The sequence below is a fragment of the Alosa sapidissima genome, chromosome 16 (assembly GCF_018492685.1).
Source record: "Alosa sapidissima isolate fAloSap1 chromosome 16, fAloSap1.pri, whole genome shotgun sequence".
NCBI classification, from domain to species: Eukaryota; Metazoa; Chordata; class Actinopteri; order Clupeiformes; family Clupeidae; genus Alosa; species Alosa sapidissima.
The window spans coordinates 1,207,880-1,221,056 of NC_055972.1; the positions used below are offsets into that span (position 1 = coordinate 1,207,880).

Sequence of the window (13,177 nt, forward strand, 5' to 3'; positions counted from 1 at the left end):
GACCCCTGACTCTGCACTGCCACCATGCACTCTGAGCAGAACATAGTGAGGGAAGAGAGGGAGAGAGAAAATGACAGATGGACTGAGAGAGAAAGAGAAAGAATGACAGTCAGAGAGAATGAGAGATAGAGAGAAAAAGAAAGATACATAGTTAGAGAAAGAGCATAAGAAAGAGAAAGAGCATTATAAGAGAGAGAGAGAGAGAGAGAGAAAAGGTGAGAGAGAGAGAGAACAAGTGTGAGAGAGAAAACAAGTGAGAGAGAGAGAAGACGTGAGAGAGAGAGAACAAGTGAGTGAGAGAGAACAAGTGAGTGAGAGAGAGAGAGAAGATGTGAGAGAGAACAAGTGAGTGAGAGAGAAGACGTGAGAGAGAGAGAACAAGTGAGTGAGAGAGAAGACGTGAGAGAGAGAGAACAAGTGAGTGAGAGAGAAGACGTGAGAGGCAGATAGAGGGAGAGGAAGTAGTGCAGGACAAGTGGCCAATTAGACGGTGAGAGGGGGGATTAGGGGTCCGAGCTCATCTGCTGCAAATGGGATCAGGCTGATTAGCGCTTTAGGATGACGCACTGAAACCTGCCGCTTGAATCGGCCACTTCCTCGCCCGCCCGCTTCCTTTCTCAACAACAGCGTCCAGCGAGAACGGACGTACTCACAGCCCCCCGGCGTCCTGTACCACTTTCGGGGCTCGAGTGTGTGTGTGAGTGTGTGTGTGTGGTCTTGGGCCAGCGGCCGCTATGGGTTTGTGTGCGGCTCGGCTGGACAGCGCTGGACAGAGGGCCTCTCTCGACGCGGTACCTGTTGCAGCACCCTTCTGGAGCGGATTACTGACGCACCTCTAAGCCAGTGGACTCGTTTACTGAAGGTCACTTGGGTTTGTTGTTCTCCTCTAACTGCTGCAAAACTACCAAATATTACCAGCGAAGGCCGAAGAAAACGTTGGCGCTCGCTGCTTTTGAGTTCCTTCAGTGTTGCTTTGCGTTGCGTGGATAGAGGGCTGTAGGGGGCAGAGATGGCGCTGATGCCCGTGAAGTTCGACCTGGCCAAGCGGGTGAAGCTGGCGCAGGGGTTGTGGCTCCTCTACTGGCTGTCCGTCATGGCGGGCATCCTCGTCTTCAGCATGGGGCTCTTCTTCAAGATCGAGCTGCGCAAACGCAGCGAGATGATGGACAACAACGAGAGCCACTTCGTGCCCAACCTGCTGATCCTGGCCGGCCTGGTGGCCTGCGGCATCAACGCATTCGGTGGCAAGGTGTGCCACGACTCGCTGGACCCCACCAAGTTCGCCAAGTGGAAGCCCATGCTGAAGAACTACCTGATGGGCTGCATCGGCTTCAACGTGTTCCTGTTCGTGGTGGCGCTGCTCTGCTTTCTCATGCAGTTCCAGCTGTACTTCGCACTGGCCGAGGGCCTGCGCTACAGCATCAAGTTCTACAAGGACACAGACACGCCTGGACGCTGCTTCATGAAGAGGACCCTGGACATGACCCAGATCGAGTTCCGTTGCTGCGGCAACAACAACTTCAGGGACTGGTTCGAAGTCCAATGGGTTAGCAACCGTTACCTGGACTTCAGCAACGAGGAGGTTAAAGAGTGAGTAACATCCAAATCACCAGGGCAACCATAGTGATAAACGAGGAGGTTAAAGAGTGAGTAACATCCAAATCACCAGGGCAACCATAGTGATAAACGAGGAGGTTAAAGAGTGAGTAACATCCAAACTCTGAACAGGGTTGTTCATAGTGATAAAAATACACACATGTTCAGTACGCTTTTGTAAACGTAGTAAATGTTTAGATCAAATGTTTCATTTCTACATTTTGATTTTGCTTTGATAAGTTTTTTGTTGAATCAATCATTAGCCTATTTGTGAATACCAGAACGAAATGATTCTTGGTATTCTTGATTGACAGCTTGAGGGCGAAGCTTATTAGCACTGGAGGAGAAGGATCTGTGGCAGCAGCTTGCTGGACTCAGTGTTGGTGTGTTAGTTGCGTTGGTGTGTTAGGTGTTAGTTGTTAGTTGTGTCGGGTTTATGGTGTTGTGCTAAGTTGGTGTGTTAGTTGTGTCGGGTTTATGGTGTTGTGCTAAGTTGGTATTGAAGCACACAGTGGAATACTAATTTATTTAGAGTGAGATCTACTGAGGGAGTAAAAAAAGATTGATTGAAGCTGGACACATGAATACATTTTTTGTGTAGGTCACAGAGTTTCACCTTTTCCTGAACCTGACAGTCTTGCGAAAATAGGCTCTGGAATGATGCGATTATGGGGCGTTGGGGCGCATCTAGTTTAACCTCTCCTCCATACCATAATGCACTAATCTAGTTTAACCTCTCCTCCATACCATAATGCACTAATCTAATGCTGACGTCACATCACACCACTTGTTGTCAGGCATGAAAGGCTATTTAGAGTGAATTGTGTGAGCTCAGAAACAGGAGGCTTCAGGTTTGAACAGCGGCGATGAGAGAGATGTTTACACACACATACACACACACACACACCAGCGGTGATAAGAGAGATGTTTACACTGCCCTGTATTGTTTTGGTAGTGAAAGTATCGTAAGAGGATTTGGAATTGCTGATGTATCTTTTCCCTGAATCTTTTCCCTTTAAGACCCTGAGAGGGTGACCACAGGAAGGGGAGCGTGTTAATGACCACAGGAAGGGGGGCGTGTTAATGACCACAGGAAGGGGGGCGTGTTAATGACCTATCCTGCTCGGCTAGGGACTCCCCCGGCCGTTAGTTAGTTGGGCTGTAGAGGCTAAACGTGTAAATAAAGTTAAAGTGGGTTTGAGGAGGAAATAAAGTTAAAGTGGGTTTGAGGAGGAAATGAGGGTTTGAGCAGGAAATAAAGTTAAAGTGGGTTTGAGTTAAAGTGGGTTTGAGGAGGAAATAAAGTTAAATTGGGTTTGAGGAGGAAATGAGGGTTTGAGGAGGAAATGAGGGTTTGGGGAGGAAATGAGGGTTTGAGCAGGAAATGAGGGTTTGAGGAGGAAATGAGGGTTTGGGGAGGAAATGAGGGTTTGAGCAGGAAATGAGGGTTTGGGGAGGAAATCGTGGGAGACATGGGCTCAGGGAGCAGTGCAATGAAGGTGGATCTGAGAGCCGTGATTGGCTGACGAGAGAGGGATGGGGGCTGCTGATTGGGGATCCACTGAGGGTTGGTGGGCTCAGCATCATTAGCATAGTTCTGATAAGCTCCTAATCTGCCAGGATCTCATTTCCACGACCTTCGCAGCTTACTGTCCACCTCAATCAGCGGCAGCGAGAAGCCGCCCGGCGCTAACTGGCCCTGACAGAGCGGCTCTCAGCCAACTGGCCCACATGTGTGACACCGGCCAGAGTGGACACACACACACACACAGACAAGCGCCCGTGCACGCACACCCGCACAAACCCACACACACATGCACGCTTGTGCTCGTGCACACACACAGGCACGCACACACACACACACACACACACACACACAAACCCCACACACACATGCACGCTTGCACTCGTGCACACACACACACACAAACAAACATATGCAGACTCATGTTCACCACCTATGCACACACACACACACACACACCAACCAGCAGGATGCGCTCACACACACGGGTCACCAGTACGAACATATTCCCTCATTACACCACTGGAATTCATCCTGAGGGTGATATATTTATTATTATTATTTATCTGGAACGCTGAGGGTGATATATTTATTATTATTATTTATCTGGAATGCTGAGGGTGATATTTTTATCTGGAACGCTGACGGTGATATATTTATTATTATTATTTATCTGGAACGCTGACGGTGATATATTTATCTGGAACGCTGAGGGTGGTATATTTATCTGGAACGCTGCAGGGACCCCTCATGACTGACACAAATCCCCATATGCTCACAGGTATGAGTGAAGTTGGAGATATAGCGCTCTAAACACGGGCAGAAATAAATAAACAAATAAGCAAGTTGTTCTGAGACTGACTGCTGGACACCATACCAGAGATGGCTGATACCCAGGAAGTGATTCATTGGCATCTTGCACACATAATAACAATGAAACAACACAACACACACAAGTACTCAAATCTCTCTTTCTCTTATTGCTTATTAAGAGGAAAACGTGTGACGGCCTCTCTAGTTCCGTTTCATTCCACTGGCTGCTTCTCTCAGTACTGCCGTGCAGTTTCTCTGCTGTAATCTACTGCAAACTGGCAATAACTGAAATGGACACCAGGTGTCGCAGTACAAGCCCTTCCATAGAGCTCATATCTGAGAGTGAACTTTAACAAGATCTGGTAGATGAGCAGGGTGTTTCGTAGATGAGCAGGGTGTTCCGTAGATGATCAGGATGTTCCGTAGATGTGGTAGATGATCAAGATGTTCCGTAGATGAGCAGGGTGTTCCGTAGATGAGCAGGGTGTTCCGTAGATGAGCAGGGTGTTCCGTGGATGATCAGGGTGTTCGTAGATGTGGTAGATGATCAAGATGTTCCGTAGATGAGCAGGGTGTTCCGTAGATGATCAGGATGTTCCGTAGATGAGCAGGGTGTTCCGTAGATGATCAGGGTGTTCCATAGATGTGGTAGATGATCAAGATGTTCCGTAGATGAGCAGGGTGTTCCGTAGATGAGCAGGGTGTTCCGTAGATGATTAGGGTGTTCGTTGATGAACAGGGTGTTCCGTGTATAATGCCATTGTCCCCCACTTTGTTTGTGGAGTTTTTTGGGCACAATCAACCCCCCCCCCCCCACACACACACACTTCCTGATGTGTCATTTCTCCACCTCTACTTCCTGGTGTGTCATTTCTCCTCATCTACTTCCTGATGTGTCATTTCTCCACCTCTACTTCCTGATGTGTCATTTCTCCTCCTCTACTTCCTGATGTGCCATTTCTCCTCCTCTACTTCCTGATGTGTCATTTCTCCTCCTCTACTTCCTGATGTGCCATTTCTCCACCTCTCTCTCTCCTCCAGCCGTGTGCTGAGCAACGTTGAAGGGAAGTACCTGATGGACAGCGTCCCGTTCAGCTGCTGCAACCCCGGCTCCCCCCGGCCCTGCATCCAGCACCACCTGACCAACAACACCGCCCACTACGACTACGACCACCACACCGAGGAGCTGAACATCTGGACGCGGGGCTGCCGCGAGGCCCTGGTCTCCTACTACGGGGGCATGATGAACAGCATCGGCGCATTCCTCTTTCTAGTCATCTGTCTGGAGGTGAGGGACACAACACATGCACTCATATGCACTCTCAACACAACACACACATGTACTCTCAACACAACAACCTACGCTCTCAACACAACACATACACTACGCTCTCAATACAACACACACACATAGATTGCTAATTGTTGCAGCATACACTCCATGAACGGAATGCTTCAGTTATGAGCTTGTTGAAGCCCGTTATGATTATGGTCCAAAGAACATCGTAACTCAGTTAAACACACAAAATAGCCCAGTACAGCAACGGGCAGGGCAATGCAGAACAATAACACAGAATAACATTGTCACGTCATTGACTAAAATACTGCGCTGCTAAAATACTGCTACGCTACTAAAATGCTGCTACGCTACTAAAATACTGCTACACTGCTAAAATACTGCTACGCTACTAAAATACTGCGCTGCTAAAATACTGCTACGCTACTAAAATACTGCGCTGCTAAAATACTGCTACGCTACTAAAATACTGTGCTACTAAAATACTGCTACGCTACAAAAATACTGCTACGCTGCTAAAATACTGCGCTTCTAAAATACTGCTACGCTGCTAAAATATTGCTACGCCGACTACAGCACAGCTCAGCACAGCACTATGCTTTACAGCACTGCAGTACAACACACTATCATGCGTCAGAGTAATTCCTGTGTCATAAAGGACAGTGCCACACAGCCAACACAGGAACCCTTAGCCTAGCATAGCTCTTCTCTAAAGGGGACTATAACATTCACAACCCAACACTGGGCCCCATAGCCTAGCATAGCTCTTCTCTAAAGGGGACTATAACATTCATAGGCCAACACTGGGCCCCATAGCCTAGCCTAGTGTAGCCTTCCTCAGGGGGAGTTTAGAGTTTACCTATGCTCACTAATCCCCAGTGAATCAAGCCCTTTTGCGCCGCTGCGTTGTGAAGCGCTCTTAAGAACACTTAACGGGACGAGGGCAGGCAGCTGGTTTGGCCAAGGGGTAAAGAGAGATGGCAGGAGTTGGCACAGCCACCGAGATCACCGCAGATGGAGTGAACTCGCACAATCAGGGGTTGGTCTAATGAGGTCAGGGATTAATCCCAGCACCTGATTCAATTATGACGCGTACACCTGCGCAGGAACGAGGTTTCTCATGTCTGACTGCCGGGGTGGTTTAGAGTAGATTTCCTGTTTGGAGGTATCTGTGCGGCACTCTTCTACATGGCATCATACTACCTGGCAAAAGCATGAAAACATGACTCTTTTCAGAGGAAAAGCACCAACACCTCTCTAAGCTCTGATAGCTGAGCTGGCAGACAAGGTCCTATAGGAACACCAAAGATATGGGTTAGATACTACTGGCAATTTTATATGCTTTCTAGAACTGTTCTAGTACACCTACATTTCATCACAGCACCCCAAAAAGTACTGACCAAATAATAATTAACTATACTTACCTGTTAGAGAGGACAAACAATTCCTATGAGGTTGGAGGTCCATGAAGTAACACACCAGTTAGCCAATAGCTAAAAGGGAGATGTGTAACCCACTTCTGGTGAATTATGCTAAACTAGGCTAAATTGTGTAACCCACTTCAAATAAATTATGCTAAGCTAGGCTAACTTGTGTTAACCCACATCTGGTGAATTATGCTACGCTAGGCTAACTTGTGTAACCCACATCTGGTGAATTATGCTACGCTAGGCTAACAATGTCAGACTGGGTTATTGCACACACAGAAAAAAGAAGGGAAAGTATTCTATCAGCTAACTCTGGAGTACACGGCAAATACGTCATGATGTCACACCGGTAAAGTAGGTGGTGGCATGCAGCTTTAATGTTGACAGTCCACTATGTCTGGGTTAGACACAATGAAGCTCATGCACTGGGTGCATATATGTACAGTAAGTCGCTCTGGATAGAAGTGTCTGTTAAAGGAACAGTCTGATTCTGTTGAGAGGTTAAAGGCACAGTCTAGACACAGTCTGATTCTGTTGAGAGGTTAAAGGCACAGTCTGATTCTGTTGAGAGGTTAAAGGCACAGTCTGATTCTGGTGAGAGGTTAAAGGCACAGTCTGATTCTGTTGAGATGTTGTTGTAGGTACTGTATTTGAGCTCATCAGCACTGATAACCAGTATGGGTGATAGTACACAGTACCACTGCCTCCGTTGGCATGCCAACACACTAAATCCTCTGGAGGATCTCCTTGGTGCCAGCAGGCCCCCTGGCCAACTGGACGTTGGCATGCACATGTGATAATACCTTATCACAACTTCTACACAACCTTATCACAACTTCTACACAACCATATCACAACTTTTACAATACCTCATCACAACTTCTACATGATCACAACTTTTACAGCACTATACTGCAACTTCAAAACTTGAGAGGTTTTAAATCCTAAGAAAGTGATCCTAAAAGGAATGAAGCTTTGCTTGGTCAAAGGCATGTGACTGGGTAGTGAGAGTGTAATAGAGTCGACCCTGAAACACCAGTGAGACGGTGTGGAAGTCTTCCCTGAAACACCAGTGCCTTCCATGGATGGATAGAGATGCTAGTGACCCCAGTGGGGCTTGGCACTGTGTGGTCCAGTATGATTGGATTAGATTCAACTTTATTGTTAATGTGCAGATTATGTACAGAGACTCATCAGTGGGTATGGAGATGAAACATCTGATGGTATTTTATATGCTGCTTATATCATTATCAACTAAGTAAGTTTGCCCTCCTAGGCCTCTTCCTGTGGTGGCTATAACATTCAGTGTCTCCCGCCCAACCTGAACAGTTTCCAGTCTGATGACTCACCTGAGTGGTTTATGGGCGGCCATTTTGGCCAGGTGTCTCTAGATAAACAGATAATGGCTGCACTGGAAGTAAAGAAAAGGCCATTGGATAAAAATAGCTCAGGAACTGGGCCTGACCTCCTCCTGGGCCAATCCCACAATCCCACACGGCACTGGTCCACCGTTGTGATGATTTACTCCATGGGATATACATTACAGTTCATATAAACTCCTCCTGGTGAACGCTACTGTTCAAAACACTATCCAATCAAAACCAGCTGGGCTCTGAGCAAACACACTGTTGTGGACTTGCATAGAACGTCTACACATTGATACACACAGTAAATTTACCCTCATTAAATGCCCCCTGACTTAAACAAGTGGGCAAATCATTAACTGATATCTAAGGTAAAGCCTAAGAGAAATGGACCTTAAATGTCTGTGGTTAATCTGAGAGAACGATGGTGGTTAGCCGGATCTGACTTGTGCTTCCCAGCGGGGAGGTTGCGTAAGCGGCACCTCAGGAGGGGTTAATCTGCCCTGTTAGGGGGTTAATCTGCCCTGTTAGGGGTTAATCTGGGACACGGGCAGGGCCACCCGTAGGTCCCTGAAACAGGAAGTCAGCAGAGAGTTCCTGCTGATGTTGATGAGCTGCAGAGAGTTCCTGCTGATGAGCTGCAGAGAGTTCCTGCTGATGTTGATGAGCTGCAGAGAGTTCCTGTTGATGAGCTGCAGAGAGTTCCTGCTGATGTTGATGAGCTGCAGAGAGTTCCTGCTGATGAGCTGCAGAGAGTTCCTGCTGATGTTGATGAGCTGCAGAGAGTTCCTGTTGATGTTGATGAGCTGCAGAGAGTTCCTGCTGATGTTGATGAGCTGCAGAGAGTTCCTGCTGATGAGCTGCAGAGAGTTCCTGCTGATGAGCTGCAGAGAGTTCCTGCTGATGAGCTGCAGAGAGTTCCTGCTGATGTTGATGAGCTGCAGAGAGTTCCTGTTGATGTTGATGAGCTGTTTGTGTTTGTTTGTTTGTTTGCTCAGGTGGCCGTGATGGTGGGCCTGAAGTATCTGACCACGTCGCTGGAGACCCTGGCCAACCCTGAGGACCCGGAGAGTGAGAGCGAGGGCTGGCTGCTGGAGAAGAGTGTCAAGGAGACCATGGCAGACGTGACGGCCAAGCTCAAAGCCCTGTGCAGCAGGAACCAGGTGGAGGGGGAGGAGGCTGTTGCTGAGAGCTGAGAGGGCCTGGCCCTGCCCCCACTGGGACTAAGGCCCCTCCCTTCATCGGGAGAAGAGTTAATGAAGAGGAACACATCCTCTCTGTAACACACACACACACATGCATATATACAAACACACATCAACATTCTCCTGTCAAAAGTGAACAAATTATTTGTGATTCTTGCAAGAGGTGATAACCTGAAAATGTGAACATGAATGTCAATATTATTTATCCGTTCTGTACATATTAAGAGTTAAACAGATCTATTTTTCAAAGTAAAGAAAGATTATTTTATTGCAAAGAAGTTATTATAAATTTGAATGCTAAAAAATCCCCCTTCCTTCCCCATGAGCAAGTCCCAGGTCTTAGCCAAGTACATACAGCTCCCAGATGCCACCAATCACGTGGGCTTCACCTCCAGAGTCCTTACACAGTGGAGCGGATGTTTAACCCGACAGCACGACACACACACACGTACAGCATTCACAAACACACACACACACACTTTTTAAACCATTCTAAGCCATATTCTTCATATGGCGTACCACTGCAAGGCCAGCTACTGGCTGCTTTGGGTGCAACTGCAGCGATGATGATGATGATGATGATGATCTGGATGATAGACTGCGAGGCTCTTCAGTTTGTTGAGGGGCAGATGGAGACGTGGCCTTGGTCTCCAATGGCAGCTCAATCCGAGGCAGCTGAGGAGAGGGGGCTCTGGGTAGCCCTCCTGACCCCCTCAGGCACTCTCTCTGCTGGGATAACCTTCTACCAGAGCCCCTGGTCTGTCCATAGGGCCCAGGAAGGCCCGACCCATGCATCATCTATGCAGGATAACATCCCTGTGGTCACCTGTGATAGCCAGACCAGAGCAGTCAATAGGACAAAAACACATACACACACACACACACACAAGCACACCACCGTAACAAGGAGTGATACTCTCTTTAAACAACAAGTGTGTGACAGTGTAGATGTGTGTGTTGTGTTCTCGGGTTAACTATCACACTCACCAGCGAGGTCTTCAGATGTCGTCTAGCCATTTGGTGTTGGGTATGTGTTGGGTATGTGTTAAGGTTTGATTTTCTTTTGTACAAAATGTCTTTTTCCTTTGGTTGTCTGCAGGCAGTTTGACAGTTCAGTTCTACCAGTTTAAAAGCAGTGAGCCAACAATAAGAGAGCTTAGTGTTTTAAGGTGACAGCATGTTTCTATGTCCATAAATTCAATATTTTCAGTTCTATTATTATTGTTTTCTTCTGTGTGACATTTTGGTTTTACGTCTTTGTAATTTTGACCAGTAAGTCTTTGTGTAACTGAAGATGTGGGTATTGAGCATACGGTCAGTGTGTTGGGTTGGGACACCAGTGTAGCTTCCACAGTGAGTACTATAAAAAACAGATGAAAAGTCACCCTGCGTCTGTCTGTCTGTCTGTCTGCTGGGTTGTTCTGGAGGTTGGACTGCTAGAGGAACAACTCATTGTGCCACAAAGATCAAGCGCGACTATGTTTAGATCTTTTACCTTAAAGGGACACCAGGCAACGTTTTTGTGTTAATTAATCATCTTCGTAAGTCAGTATATGGTTAAATGACTCATTACAGGGCGAATGAAGGCTCTCTCGCCCGCCCCTACTGCCTGTAGGAAGAATATCCCGCTTGCAAGTTCGGTGTATTCAACCCACCGACCTTCAGTCTCACAAAGTCTCAGACATCGCGACAAGCAGTATCAGTTTACATCCTGCATACAGCACAGAGGCAGGCTAACGAAACCCTAGTGATAGTTGCAAACGTGTGTATAATGGCAGAGCCGGCGAAGAAGCAGTGAAAACCCTTGACGGAAGATGCAAAGAAAAGGAAAAGAGCTTCAGACCGAGCGAGGGGGAGTTTCGTAGAGAAAAAGCATCAGGCTTGTCTGGTGTCCCTTTAAAATAACAATGTCAACCTAATTTTTAATAATAATAAAAACTTGGTTTTATATAGCGCCTTTCAAGTAACCCAAGGTGGCTTTTCAAAAGGAGATAGGTCAGGGGAATAGAGAGGAGAAGAGAGGAGGGGGTAGAAGTGGGGTTGGGGGGCAGGGTGGTTAAGGACCATAGGCCTCAGTGAACAAATGTGATTTTAGGTGCTTTTTGAACGTAGCCAGTGTGGGGGCTTGGCGGATATGGAGAGGTAGACTGTTCCAAAGGGTGGGGGCAGCAACACAGAAGGCTCTGTCACCAAAAGTCCGTAGCCTGGAACGGGGGATGACAAGCGGGTCCTTGCCAGAGGACCTCAGGGACCTTGGCTGGGAGTGATGCTGGATGAGATCGGAGAGGTACTGGGGAGCAAGAGCATTGAGGCATTTGTATGTAAGGAGTAAGATTTTGTAGGTGATGCGTGACTTCACCGAGAGCCAGTGAAGCTGCTTGAGTGTGGGGGTAATGTGTTGCCATCGCTTTGTGTGTGTGAGGATCCTGGCAGCCGAGTTTTGGACACGCTGTAGCTATAATGCCTAGAACAGCATCTCTATTGTTGCTGGTGCCTGGCAACTGCATTGAATGTAACTGTGTTGTCATCACTTTCTTTTGGGGGCAAAGTAGGAAAAGCAAAGACATCTAGTCAACTTTTATTCAAAATTGTATTCAAACTTTTTGGAGGTAAACATTTTCATCTAGCACACTCTATAGACTATTTCTTCTACAGTGTCACTAAAGAGGCTCTTTGAGACCGGCTACCGCACTACACTGACTAAAGAGGCTCTTTGGGCAATACAGCTGTGCTCATATGTGTTCATACCCTGTAGCAGCTACATACACATGCTAAAGTTGACTAAAAAGAGGAATAAAAAAATCATCTTTTGGAAATTGGTCTTAATGCCTTAATATTAATATATATGATATTATTATAATACATATTACTGGGTAATATATACATATTATTATAATACATATTACTGGGTAATGCTTCCTGTCCATGTTAATGTCCAAACTGGACTGACGCTGAAACGAAGAGAACGAAGAGACACGGCGAGAGAAAACACAAACAGATTAAAAAGTAAAGCGGCGGATTAAGAGGACGTGGCGGAGCGCGAGGAGCGGAGGGTGCGTGCGTGCGTGCGTGCGTGCGTGCGCCGGTGACCCAGCAGCGGATTGAGGACAGGTAAGATTGAGGACAGGTAAGGTGCAGGAGATGTTCACATCGGAGACACGCAGCGGGAGACGGCTTTACCTGATGAGATGAGGATTCCGACCGCACAGCCAGCTGACCGCACAAGGACAAACAACTGACTACTAGGCACTTCCTCAGGCTGTAGAAGGAACAAACAACTGACTACTAGGCACTTCCTCAGGCTGTAGAAGGAACAAACAACTGACTACTAGGCACTTCCTCAGGCTGTAGAAGGAACAAAAGAAACAAATATTTCAATTCAAAAGCCCGACCCTCTCCAACATGCCATGCACTCAACACACTAAACAGCACTTGGCAACAGCCGACAGTCATGACCCTGATTATGTACCTTAAAAGCAGACTTATGCCATTTGATTATATACCTTAAAAGCAGACTTATGCCATTTGATTATATACCTTAAAAGCAGACTTATGCCATTTGATTATATACCTTAAAAGCAGACGTATGCCATTTGATTATATACCTTAAAAGCAGACTTATGCCATTTGATTATATACCTTAAAAGCAGACTTATGCCATTTGATTATATACCTTAAAAGCAGACTTATGCCATTTGATTATGTACCTTAAAAGCAGACGTATGCCATTTGATGTCTGCTAAGTGACAATGTCACTGCACTTTGCTAGAATAAGTATTTGTATAGCGTGCAGCATTGAGGAAGACAAATCCCATTGTCTACTGAAATGGCTTATTCACTGGGAGGGGATTACTGCAGAGGAACCAGCTGACCACTGCATCTCCAAGTCCACTCCACGCTAGAGGGAGACGGGATCTCTATCTGTGCTGTTGATGCACCTGAGAGCTATT

At 46.8% G+C, this 13,177-nt stretch overlaps 1 protein-coding gene across 1 annotated transcript; it reads left to right on the forward strand.

The window, feature by feature from the left end:
- Positions 1–720: 720 nt before the first annotated feature.
- prph2b (peripherin 2b (retinal degeneration, slow)) lies at positions 721–10,611 on the forward strand. Its single transcript, XM_042066805.1, has 3 exons — positions 721–1,590; positions 4,976–5,222; positions 9,021–10,611. Exons 1-3 carry the CDS (start codon positions 1,010–1,012, stop codon positions 9,216–9,218), a joined length of 1,026 nt encoding a protein of 341 aa, XP_041922739.1. The 5' UTR covers positions 721–1,009; the 3' UTR covers positions 9,219–10,611.
- The last annotated feature ends 2,566 nt before the right edge of the window (positions 10,612–13,177 follow it).

Coding starts and splice junctions, on each gene's coding strand:
- prph2b (XM_042066805.1), top strand. CDS start 1,010: ATGGCGCTGATGCCCGTGAAGTTCGACCTGGCCAAGCGGGTGAAGCTG. Junction 1,591..4,975: donor AGCAACGAGGAGGTTAAAGA/GTGAGTAACATC, acceptor TCTCTCCTCCAG/CCGTGTGCTGAGCAACGTTG. Junction 5,223..9,020: donor TTCTAGTCATCTGTCTGGAG/GTGAGGGACACA, acceptor TTGTTTGCTCAG/GTGGCCGTGATGGTGGGCCT.